Source organism: Hetaerina americana, unplaced genomic scaffold (genome assembly GCF_022747635.1).
Source record: "Hetaerina americana unplaced genomic scaffold, ioHetAmer1.1.p SCAF_15, whole genome shotgun sequence".
In the NCBI taxonomy this organism is placed as follows: Eukaryota; Metazoa; Arthropoda; class Insecta; order Odonata; family Calopterygidae; genus Hetaerina; species Hetaerina americana.
In genome coordinates this window covers 13,137,854-13,151,505 of record NW_027286625.1, presented here as the reverse complement: position 1 = coordinate 13,151,505, position 13,652 = coordinate 13,137,854, and the positions used below count along the sequence as shown (strand labels likewise).

At 38.6% G+C, this 13,652-nt stretch overlaps 1 protein-coding gene across 1 annotated transcript in view; it reads left to right on the top strand.

Moving 5' to 3' along the window:
- Positions 1 to 1,019: 1,019 nt before the first annotated feature.
- Positions 1,020 to 13,652, top strand: part of LOC139686811 (uncharacterized) — a 100,225-nt gene continuing 87,592 nt past the window's right edge. Inside the window, exon 1 of the mRNA XM_071583878.1 lies at positions 1,020 to 1,427. Coding sequence (XP_071439979.1) covers positions 1,386 to 1,427 — 42 coding nt within the window. The 5' untranslated portion in view covers positions 1,020 to 1,385. The remainder of the gene's footprint in view (positions 1,428 to 13,652) is intronic.

The window sequence follows — 13,652 nt, the reverse complement described above, 5'->3', positions numbered from 1 at the left end:
GGACTTGATTCTCCTGCAGTTACCAATAAAAAATCTGATGAAGGCGAATATTTACTTCAATGGAATACTTCAAGACTGTATACACTCCTGAATTTCATGCTTAGAGCTGGGTCATCAGCATGGAAAAAGAATATGCTCACATGCCTTAACCCATTCAGTGCAAGAGTATTATAATGCATTGTGATGGTTTTCTAATAAAATTATATATACGCAATTAATAAACCTAATAAATTAATGTTACAATAGAAAATAGTTCCTCATGCGTTACCCAATGACAATTCTTAAGGGTAACAATGAAGCCCTGTTGAAGAGAATCCCTTCAATGCATTGTGCGTCATTGACTTCTGTAATAGCAGCAAGCGTCAGGCGTGCTCCTAATTTCACACCAATGAATCTAGTCGCGTAGAATGACGTCAAATGTATGCGTGGGCATTTCATAAGCGGAAGCGATGGGTTTCTCGCCTATCTATTGTTATTCATCATTCCTCCCAGATGATAACTCGAAAAATATATAACACTAGAGTATGTTATACAAAACTCAACTCCACTCTACTTCCGGATTCCCAAAGTGACACCCGTCATTCTCCCTTGTGTCCCTGAAGACGAATTCGGAATGCGAGGATAAGGTACAATGACAACCTACACGAAAGTAGGAGCCCTTTGTTTTCACCCTCTGCATTTTTTGGGGGTTTTCCTTCCGTTCTCGAGGAAGGAAGAGCGGAGGGACCGACACGCCCACCCGTTACGGAAAGACCGCGATATCACCTCCCTTCGATCTCCCTCCCACTCCCTGTCCTCCCTCCACTAGCGGACTCGAGAGCTACTCCCGAATCCCTTCCCCGCAAACCAAGTCCCTCACTCTCCCCCTCGTCGCCCCTCCTTTCTCCCGCGATCCCATCCCGCCCGCCCCCATTACTTCCCCCGCTTCCACCCCTTCCCCCGCCTCCCACCACCGCCGCGGCTGGCTGCCCTCATGGCTGGCAGCTTGGGCTCCCCGGCGGCCAGTCCTCCGACAACCGTCGCCCAAGGAGTACAAACTTATCCCCTTTCTCTCTCCACCTCTCTCTCTTCTCCCCTCTTCGACGCACGCCGGAAAAATCTCTCACCCACGTGTTTAACGCACCGGAAGAATCGACATCGGGAAAGAAGTATAAGACAAGAAGCGCAGTACCATCTCCGTCGTCAGGGTTCCCTTGGTTTCCACCTTCAACCGAGTTAGAAAATAATTTGGTAGAAGGAAGGCAACGCGACTCCACGAATGGGAATGAAGTTAGGGATTTGAGGAGGGATATCTGCCCGGAAAGAAGAGGGGACAGCAACGAGGGGAGTAGAGCGGGAGAATCAAATTCGTCGGGAAGAAAGAAATCTAAAGGACCCCCGGAAGGATGACGGGGCTCTCCGTTGGACCCAAGATGGTCGTGATTCTGGTGAGTGTTTCATAAGTTATATTTCCCTGCCCCCAGTTAATAGGCCGTTATTTGGAAAATTCGTCCCAAAAAGACTACACTATTATGGCTCATTATGCGTATATTATAAAAATAATCGGGAATTTTGGATTGAAGCCCTCGAAGCGGGGTTTGATTAACCGAGAAGGAAAAATACTGATGAGAATTGTATTTTAATTCTCATTATCATCATTATAGCGTATTTTATTTTAATGATATTCTTATTAGCGCCTTTAGAACTTGTTTTGTTGTACACTATCCAAACATACTGGAAATCTTCATTTTGGTTAGGATTTACGCGTTTCATCCTCATGGACAGTCAACTGATTTGAGGTGCCTACTTTCAGACGGTTCCTAACCACAATCTCATATCATCTCGGCCTTCCACTAGCCCAAGCTGGCTTGCCCTAGATTGTACGCTTCTATGTTTTCATAATTAAAAAAAACTCTGCTGGTTCGGAAAAGGGTTATACTGCCAAGGGGGAAACCCATAAAAAAGGTAGTTTAATTTGGGCAGTTAACTATCTAACTGTCGGGAAATAACTCCTAGTATGCCTTCCCTCTACCCCCATTCCGATTTTAATGCCATGGCAATGGGAGCAACAGAGGCGCCTAAGGGGCGCTTCCTTGAATTTTCTTCTCCTAGCGTTTGCGGGTGTGCGCGTGCCTGCCCGGTGTTAAGGAGGATGTTGTCGTCCGCAGTGGGTCTTAAGCCGGTCAGTGCCGCAGGCGGAAAAGGCGGCCAGTGAGTCAATTCGTTCCGACGGCTAAGTTTTAGGCGAGTGGAAGCCCCCTAAGTGCGGGAAAACTGTCGGATGGTTTCCCTTGGCGTGTGAATGGGACGCGCATCTTCAACCGGAAATTGTGGCTCAGGAAATGGCAGTTTGTTTACGCCGGTCCTCAATATCTATTCCAGCAGCCCCAAGGAGAGGGAAATAGATGCGGTCGTAGAACTAAAAAAAGGATGAAAGTCTGTTCCCGCTAACTCGCTGTCGAGGAGACTTAAATGCTTGGCAAGGGCAGGAAAGGTGTGACATTGAAATTGGTCGCAACGTCAGCTTGCGAGAGCAGTAGTTGCCCCAGAACCCTGCATTAATGTGTCATATCTGTCATGCTCCCCTCCTAAAGGCACTCATTTGACACTTTTCTAAAACATAACCACGACCTCTAGGGAAGGACACCGTGAGGTATATATATTTATATATAAACTCGTATACATGCATACACAAACCTCTCACAAAACGTCACCTACAGAATCAAATGAATATTAGTAAAAATATGTTTCCTTTCGTAAATGTTGTTTTCTTTTATCGAGGCATCCAAAATTATTTCATTCAATAATAAAACCACAAAACCTATCGAGATCACATAATTCTTCATTGCGTTATTAATATAAAAGGTAAACCGGTAGTAGTAACCGAAAGTTGAATAGAAATATGCAAAACTAATCATAACGTTAAACTATGCAGATACATCACTGCCTTTCCCTGGTACTTCCAAAAAAATTAAGTTCATCTTAATATATTACGACAGTAGAATTTCTCCAGAAATTGAAAAGAAAACCGAATAAAATACTGAAAGTGAGTATCTAAATATGATCTAGTATATAACTGGGTGCAAAATAAAAAGGTAAAAATAAAAAAAAACTAAGATAAACATTATCTATAACCATTTGTAATGGCAATTGACCAGTTCAAGATTTCTGGAAATCGCGGCAGGCAAAGAGATATTTTCATGAAGTGACCTTTCAATTTATTTCATATTTTTTCATTAATAAATTTTATAGAGCCGCACGATATTGCAATATTATTTGATGATATTTCGGAGACTCTCTTCGGCCCTGTTACATCTTCTTTCAGTTAATTAGCTGGTTAATGGTCGGTTTTGAACTTAAATAGCGGTCATGAAACTGAGTTATGGCGTCATCCGGAGGTGGAAGTAAACTTTCAGTTTAAAGAGACATGATAAAACCTAGCCTAGCTCTTACGTTTATGAAGCGCAGGGCCGATAATAATAATAACTGCTAATATTATAAGCTATAATTTGTCAACAAATAGTCGAGATAAGTAGTTTAAAGAGTTCTTGAAAATCACAAAATATTAATTGAGATGATTAATGAAGGTAAATAATTATGAATATCCACTCAACGATTGTTAATGAATATTTACAAAACCGTTGCAAGTCCCTTTTTGCAGATGAAAATGTTACTTTTGTAGTTAGAGGTTCGAGAATAAATATACCTGTATTAATTTAGTGGAAGTATTTTAATTTTCAAACTGTAATTCATTCATAAAACAATGAGTGCTGACATAAAAAATTGCAGCAGTTGTGATTTTACCACATCTTGGCAGATCCTATGGTAAAGGCGATGGCTTTACGATCCATAAATACAAAAAATGCTCTGAAAAAAAACGAAAAAATCTACGTCATGGCATACGTTAGAAAAAGGCGTTATGATCTCACCACCAGCAGTTTATTTTTTCCCCGTAATCCTATGAATGCCATGAAGTACTTTCTAAATTACATAATAATTTGGAAGACTTCAGCAAGTTGTTGATATAGTGCGAGGATATTAAGAAATAAAATCGCATGTGGGCGTCATGTTTTTCTTTAAAGCGGATTCTAGTTCTCCCACTTATAACCGCCCACGAGTGCACTAAGAGGCCACTGAGAGCGTGGGCCATATAAGCCTTCGCGTGTCTGCTCTGAAAACCTAAGGCCAACAACGTGTCCGGTTGAAGAATAGTCTGAGTTGCTAACCTTAAGGTGAAGGCGTGAATCATATACAAGAACGCCAAGCTCACTAAATTAATCGAACTTTTTCTACTTTCCATAATAATCCAATTTAACTAGCGGCTTCATACCTAAATTGGTAAGTGAAGCTCGATATGAGGAAAAAACAATTTCTTAAAACGTAAGTAGGAAAATTATCAAAGTCTCATATATTCAGGCTGAAGCAATGTTTTCTGTTTTCCTAATAATAGCCGAATATCAAGTCACAAATTCCAGTGATTAGCAACATCGGGCAAATCACAAAGGAAACTTACACGTACATAACAAATTCCCGTTGGAAGAATACTGGAGAGGTATATTATCAGCAAGGTATCAACCCTATAACTCATAATAATTTTTAAGAACTCTATACCGATATTTCGGTCCAATAGGTGACCATTAACGGGAGTGAGAATTTGGCAACGGCTAAGACAACTGTAGCAAAGTATTGCCAGTGATCAAGGGATATTATGATGTACTGCATTATAAACGCAACTGCTAAGGACTAAAAGAGAACTAATTTAGCAAACTCAAAGTCCTTAAAAATCCGGTGCGGCAGCAAAGTATCGTATTCTCTCAGCAAAAATCGAGACTAAGAACATTTTCATGGTAAATGTCGCGAATTAAATCACTAAAAATAATCTAAATTGCTGCCCTTTATTTTTACAAAATAGAGCGTAAAGTATATATATAAGTATATATATATATATATATATATATATATATATATATATATATATATATATATATATACATATATAACTCTAGGAGAAATCCTATTGAGGCAGGAAAAGTGGATGAAGGGGGTATTCACCGGCAGCGGGATGTTGAAGACTGTAATTGAGGGGAAAATGTTAGGAAAACGAGGAAAGGGAAGGAACAGGATAGGGATTCTCCCCTCTATTACAGTTTTCACCATCCCATTCGTCAATACGCCTTTCATCCATTTTTCCTGCCCCCATAGGATTTCTCCCCACAACCACAATTCAAAAGCCTCCAATCCACGTCTATCCTCCTGCTAAAATGACCACGTTTCCGCGCCATACATAGCTACCATCCATATCAACGTTTTTACGAGTCCTTTCTTAATATTCTAACTCAAAGTCCCTGTAATCAACTCCCTCCTTCTTGTAAAAGGAGGAGGGAGTTGATGACAGAGACGTGGCCTAGCCACCTCTTTGCCTAGCGTAATTTCTCTCCTTACTTCCGTACTACTTTGACCGTGTTGGTCCAAAACACTACCGAGATACGTAAACTGTTCTACCTGCTCTAGTTTTTGCCCTCCTATTTTAATGTTAAGCTTAGCCTTTTTCTTTCTAGAAAATCGCATAACCTTTGTTTTATTAATATTGATTATCATCCCATACCTTTCGCACTTAATTATAACCTCTTTCGCATAACCTTTGTTTTATTAATATTGATTCTCATCCCATACCTTTCGCACTGAATTTCCAATTCACTAAGCAATCCTTGTAGCCCCTTGGCTGACTGGCAAACTAAAGCTTGGTCATCAGCAAACCTAACTGATTTTACGAATTCCCCGCCCACTTTCATTCCTACCTCCAGTTCTTCCCATGCCTCTTTGATCATTTCCTCTGCATATAGGTTGAACAGCAACTGTGATAATGGGCAACCCTGCCTTCCACCTCTTCCCAACACTGCCCATCCGGAATCACTCGCACCTGAGCCGTCTGAGACATATACAGGTTGCGGATTAGCCTCCTTTCCCTCCAATCTATTCCTATTTTCTTCAATATACTCATTAGTGTTTTTCCAATGCACTCTATCAAACGCTTTTTCGAAATCTACGGAATAGGCAAATACGTCCTGATTGTATTCCGATAAGTGATCTCATTACTGCAATGGTATCACTTGTACCTCTCCCCTTCCTAAACCCAAACTGATCATCCCCAAAGTAATCATTTGCCCTACTCTCTATCCTTTTGTTGATGATCCTGAGAACAACTTTAGCTGCGTGGGATATCAAACTTATTGTTCTATAGTCCTTTATCTCTCTCTCTCTATATATATATATATATATATATATATATATATATATATATATCTCCTTAGAGATATATATATATATATATATATATATATATATATATATATATATATATATATATATATATACGTATATCTCTAAGGAGACCAGTGTAGGTGGATGTGGATGGAGGGAAGACGTGCTCGCACGTCTCTCAAACAGGAGACTGGAGCTCACCTATAATAATTCATTGTCCACACAGATTCAGGGTGAATTCGAATCAATTCCTCAACCATTACTAATAAGATGAAATTCATTACCAGTGAAATTCTCGGGGAAACTGAAGTACTCAGAGAATATAATAGCGTCAGCGTAATTCCTCCGTACGCGGGCCAGGAATGTAAACTGAACATTTTGAGCGAAGAAAAATGTTTCCACTTGCAAAGGTTTCAACTGCTTACGTTTTGTAGTATTTCAAAATGCTCCACGTCTAATTTTTAAACACTCCGCTGAGTTCTGGACTCAACTAAAGAATATTTCCTATGGTAATGCCATATAGCAAACGAGCTAAGAAAGTGCACAGGGGAATCAGTTGCAATAAAAATTTTTTTATGATTCTAGAAATGTACAGCCTTTGTATTTTGCAGCCGTTTTCAAATGGTGCAATCATTTTACCTTAAGAGTGAAACTTTAAGGTTAGGTTTACGAGTAAATATTCAAAATCAACTGCTTACATTTCACTGTAATCGGATAGTTATAGTAATTCCAAAAAGTCAAGTTATTCTCCTGTGACCATGGACTCGTATTTGAGCCACTTCGCCAACTAAGTACAATTTACTTCTAGTTTAGGCTTATTTCAAAAGCATTTTCAATAAAAGCTATTTTCCCACTTTTTAAACCAATTCACTTCAATAAAAAGAAATGAGGACAAAAATAAACCTTGATTCAACAAATAAAAATAGAAGAACACCTCGATTATGCCAATGAAGTGAATAATTTACATTACTGCTTATTAAACTTGCGCATTGCCACTCTAATTTTGATTACTGCAATAGTATTAGATTAATTCTGTGTGGTACTTAGGATTCATTGAGATATCTAGGTAAAATAGAAACTAGTAAAAGTGAAAAAATAAATGTGAAAACCAATAAAGCGAGATAATATGATTATTTGTGCATAAATTTATGTAATGGATGTTTTCCCTTGGGAGTCATGAATGATTGCTATAAAAATGTACGTGAAAATTATTTTTTTTCCTCTAAAGGGTAGACTGATGGTTGTCAGAAAATTCATTTTCTCATTGAAAGGAATGGGTCAAGGCGGAAATAAAATAGGGTAAAGTCGTGCTTGGAAGTTCTTCGGCAAGTTCCCACGACACAAAACTACTTATGCCTAGAGGCACAGGAAGAGGGAAATGATGCACGTTGATATATGGGAGAAAAAGAGAGGTCGTTGCGTGCGCTGGGCTACGCCCATCCTACGAGAGGAGTGTGCAGGCGAAAGAACGGTGAGAGGGCTCTATATCTCGGTCCGGTGCCCGCAAGGCCGCAGTATCGGCGCAGCCGCTTTATTGAAATATGAACCAGATCGCGTGCTTAAAGGATGGGACCTGGTGTCCAGTGGCCCGCGCTTGTTGGATTGTGATTGTTCGCGTTTGAACCCCCCTCCATCTTGACGGAGCAGGGAATGAGGTGCGCCGTTGCGAGACGATATCGGCCCCTCGGGCGTCACCGGCGGGGCATGGATCTTGGATTCGCTGATTCGAAGCGTCCATGGCCAAAGGCCGCTGCCCGCAGAGCTTGAGCGAAACTTGTGCATATAAGTTTCCTCGGGAAAACCGATATGCGAGTTCAGGCACATCAAGGTGATTCCACCGATTAGACCTTTGCGAAAACCCACCAGGATGAATGCTCTTTCACAGCATCTAATTCCAATATGACACACATCGAAGGAGTTAACAACTCAGTTGAAAATATTAATCCAAACTGATTAATAAATAATTGACATAATAATCCTGGTAAGCAACTGGACTAATGAGGACATTTTCATTATTTTGATCATAGTAGGCTTTTAGAGTGTTTCGAACTTCCTTCAATAATTTTTTCAATTCTAGAAATTGAGGTAAATATATAGCATTCGCTTTAGATAAATAATTGTAAGAGAGTACATTGGCAATAAAGAATAGAAAGACGGGCTTTGAGTTGAAACAGCTAAATTGTAAGGAAATTATGCAAAATAAATTACCTTTTTTCTCATGGAAAGTTATTACCGAGGAAAATTATTAAAAATATTATTTTATTTAGTCTAAAATCAGTTCATTGTATTAACTTTTGTATTTATTGACTCTATCTGGGCTCTCTGTTTCCGAACTGTATGGGTTTCACCCCCATTCAGTAGCATAGAAAAAATAAATGACTAAATAAATGAATAAAAAGTGTTCCTTGTCTCAATGCACATATGCCTGGCAGTTAAGATTTTTTTTATTCTGGAAAACGTTTTAGACAGTTCTAACTTTTATTGATTTTAGAAAAACACGAGTGATCCTAAAATATAATGCTTCCCAAGTAACAGAGTTGATTTAGGGGCTCCTAGTATCATATTTATAATTGTTTCCGCCGAATATGTCGTAAGGAAAGGAATTGCCCTACCCTAGCCCTAAATGTTTGAATTTAATTTTTCTTATGACTTAATATGCCTGCTGGGCTTGTACCCTAAACTGCCAAAAGCAAGGCTGATGTCCGTGATTTTAATAAATCATTAACCTATATTAAGAAAGATGTATACTAAGTTAAACGAGACAATTTATGGCACCAATTAAAATCTTCATGCATAAAAACTTGAGAGAGAGTTCGGCAATAGAAATGCAGTCGTTGGTATTTATTGTCTGCGGTAAACGAAGACGTCTGATATCTCAAGAATAGAAAGAAATATTTAATTAATCTAAGAGTTGGTAGAAGAAATATTTATTGTATATTTCACTTGTTTCGGTAGGTATTTCCTCTACTCCTCTAAAAATTTCTCAAACTTTCTCCAGCGCAATTCTTTTCCATACATTTTTTGCCATTCCCGCGGATTAAAGGATATAGATTATATGATTAAAAGAGGTGGAGAACTGATTTTTCAAAGGATCCGAATCCTTCATTTTATGTACGAAATATTCCACTAACCATAGTGCCTAATTTTTAAGTCATCTGCTCTAAACCTTAGATAGTTCGCCGGAAACATATAATACATCGTGTGTAGTGAATACGCAATGAGTGATCGAAGAAAGTGTGATGCCGACAAGTGGGAGGAAATAAGCGTGTAAGTTGAACAGACCTCACTCCATGCAGATCCTTGGAAAGTAAATTCTCCTTCCCGTTTATTTTCCCTGCAAAGTGGTCCATAGAACTGTCATTAATATTTCTGGTTTTAAACCAAAGCTTTTCCTTTCCTAATCACGTCATATCAAGTCTTTCGGGAGTATGTATTAAAGGTACTTTTTTCCTCAGGAAGAATGTTGTTCTACCTTAAAGTTACGGTTTTTGAGACGGGTGCGTAGGAGGAGACAGGAAGAGCTACGCGCGCATATAAATTATTTTTTTCTCATCTCACGAAGCGAGATGCTTATGAGATGAGTCTCTTTCCCTCTCCCACGAACTCTTTCTCCTTCCCTTTAAGGCTCTTCCAAACTCTTCTGGTTGTGTAGTTGTGAGAAGGCATTTGATTCGAATTTCCAAAACGCCAACGATGGTGGATGATAGATTATTTATTATTTAAATTAGCTCTTAAATCAAACAAATAGCATCGCCAAAACTTCGCGGCATAAATATATTTCACGGCAGCTAATATGTAGCATAAATTGCAAGCGCCATATATTAATTAGGCAAATGGAATTTCGATGAAATACAGGTCAATAGCCAAATTATATAACTAAACACTATGATTACAGATTTCAAATGTAAAATGCGGGTAGGACTAGAGGTAAGAAAGTTGAAAATTTTGGAAAATGATATATTTTCTCGACAGGCATTGAAATCTATAGCATTAATAATTTATTTATGAACTCACACCTTTCGTGAAAGCAAAAGATTCATTCATTTGTTACAGTTCTGATCCCAGCGTAAAAAAGTAATGTTCAATACCAAATTTGAGTGCAGATTTTTTACCGTTTTCTTCAATTTGGAAAAAATATTCCATCTACAGTGCCAACTTCGTGAGTTCTAGATTCGAGCCAGAGTTGCGGAGATGTTACTTAAGATAATAAATATCGCAAGTTGCAATACACTATAGCAATGCTCAGAATCTAAATCACTTTTCCTTTCATTAATGTTATGGCGATAACAGCAGGAGATTGCAACGGGGGGCATTTCTTCATCAAATATTTTTGTAACTCACATAAATTTCAGACACTTTATGATTATTTTTATTGACCCAATCACTTACACCTATCAATAATATGTTCTAAAGATAATAAGGAGACTGTAACAGGGCACGGGAGCAAATTGAAGATTATTGAAAAATCCTAATTAGTATTTCGACATCATCTCAATAGATGCCAACATGCCGGCGCTTATGGGATATGATAATCACGCAAGAGCATGAAATCCTTATGCCACCAATGTTAAAAATGTTCTCATAGAATAAATTAGCTCTCTCAAGCCTAATGGAAACAAATGTGAAATTTCTAATGCAATATCATTTTCAGAAAGTTGAGCTGGTACGTTTAATTAATTTTTTAAAGTAATTATATTAGTTCAACTTATTCAGACTTACTAGAAAAATGTTGAAGGAAATATATGGGATATTCTATCGTAATTCGGAATAAACAACACATATGCTGGTTTTCAAGCATAACAAATTTCTTGGATAGTAAAAGTCTTGTTAGTTTATAGAAAATTTGCCGGGTTTAGCTGAAGGTATCCGGAATACCCCCAGGTGCCTTACAGAAAATCTGCCACATAGCCATATTGCATTTCATTCGAAATGAAAGCACAAACTAGTGAATTTTCGTCTTAAAAGTACTTTAAACGTTTGTGATAAGGCTTACGCTTGTCCTTTAAATGCTTTTAATCCGGTCTAACCTCTATTTAAAATTTCTAGAAGTATGCATTAACATTTACGAGTCTAGAATTTGCCAGTGCTCATTATAAACTTTCAAATGAAGACGAAAATGAAGATTATATATCTGGATAGTCATTTTTCAGCCAATTAAATAATACTAACTCTAATTAATGCCAAGGCTCTAATGGCCATTGGTAATAATGGTTGTAGTCCAACGATCGAAGGAATTTTTACAATAAGTGGGAAGTTAAATAGTGCCAAGTACCAAGGACGCCTTATCTTAGACATGGATTCCTAAAATATATAAATCCATTAATACTAATAAGTAGGTTAAAAGCCAACTGAAATATACGATTTATATCAAATATCATGGATGAAATTGAAAATATCTGCAAGATGATGGTTTCGAAATATATCTAGAAGAGTCGTAACAATATGATTATGAAATGATTATATGCATCAAGAGAGAAGATGATTGAGATGAAAGGGACAATCTCAATCTCCTTCCGGTCGGGAAATTCTTAGTAGCCTAAAAGAAATAACATCAGAATGAGACGAAGGAAGAAAAAGGGAGCATCATTAGCGTCGGGAGAACAGAAATATGGACAGCGAGAGATCCACATTACCTTATGCCTACCTCCTTCCAGAGAAACCACATGGTAAAGAAGAGGAACAAAAATGACTGCCGCTTAAATATAGAGAATTTAAAGGTGGAGAGAAATCACTGGAACCTCGAAACGAATATCCTTCGTGATGATCCTTTTTTTGTGATCATCGCTTGAGCCGCCGCCATGGGTGCACCGCGCCCTCTGTTCCGTTCTTTCTTTCTCCTCTACGGAGGGACGTCTATTCTTGAGTTGGTGGGGGTAGGGGCATACTGTATGGGGAAGCGAGTGAGTCAAGGAGGTGGAGAAAGTGTTTTGAGTGGGCGAAGCGATTGCATGGAAACGGTTTGACGGCAGTCGAGGGAGTAGAATCCGTGGGCGGTCAGGAAAACGGTTTTGATGCGGGGGAGTGGGTAGGTGTGAGCCTTTTGCGAATGGGTAAGTCCAGTCAGTTAGCCCCGATTTTCCCGTCGTCACGGTTAAATCAGCAAAAGAGGCTTGATTCATTATGTTCCTGGTTGTTAACCCTATAATTTTACGATTGTATACCAAATGAAAATGCATTATAGGTATGCTAAAGTTTTAAGTTTGCGATTTCATGAATTTTAAATGACTCTCACCGTCAGCAGCGTCGCACAAATATTCATCAACCATCAAATCAAATCTTTTCCCATGGGTATTCCGTAGCAAGGTATTACTGGTTTTTTTGAGGTGCTTTGATGACTAAGATCATCTCAAACTATCCCCAGCAGTAGAAAACTGACAGCTTGTCAACATAGTCCACATTTTCCTAAGTTTAAGGTGATATTCGAACACAAAGCTTTTCATGTTAGCTGGTGAATCATTAGCAGCAGCGGTTACCCGTCGGATCAGACTGGTGTTGGCACATTTAAAAAATTACTGAGAAAATGAATGCGCAATGTCAGCTATGAACACTATTTGATGAATGAATGAAAGTTCTACATTTTCTCAAGACAAAAGCTTAGGAATGAAAATAATAAAGATAGGAAAATAGGCCTAAGTTTTAAACAGTGTTTCATCATTACAATAATTTAAATTGAGTATTTATTAAATTATTTTTTCTCATCTTTGAAGAAAGATTAAGAATCCAAGATGATTGTCGGGCTCTTCAGAGCCACGTAGCAGGCTTAAGTACCTATAAGTACTTCATCTAAGTGTGAGCAGTCGGCAAGTATCATTTTTCAACAACGAGCATTATTCCTTGTTCATACAAGTACGGAGTTTTTTTGCATGTGAAATACATCGGTTATATTTAGTGAAAACCAACAAATCCATTTCAGAATAATTAAGCCATCTAATTAATCAATAGATTGCAAATATGCAGCTGAAATTTTCTTTTACTGAAAGTCGGAATAGGTCATCTAAAAACTCTAATGTAATCATGAGGTTAAATAGCCCCAGATCCAAATGAAATTAAGAATAACTGTTGTTTTTATTTCAAGTGTCAGTAAACCCACTGCTCGAATTCCAACATTTTTTTTTCTTTCGGAGGACAGGCATTTGTTATGAACATAACAGACCTTCTGCGGTGCGTGGAACGCACATCATCCTTGACACTAGCGGGCAGGCAGATCTCCGGTTAACGCGCGAGAAGGAAGTGAAAGCAAAAGACGGCGGGTGTTGGTATCTCAAGCGTAGACCGCGGGAAAGGTCTGGGGGGATTTTTAAGCGAGATGGACATGGGAGTGAATGGGCTTGGTCCCATTTCATTTCGCCAGGATCTAGTGGAGCCTGGACGCCAATACATACGAGAAGTACTGAGGAAACATTTTACAGCCG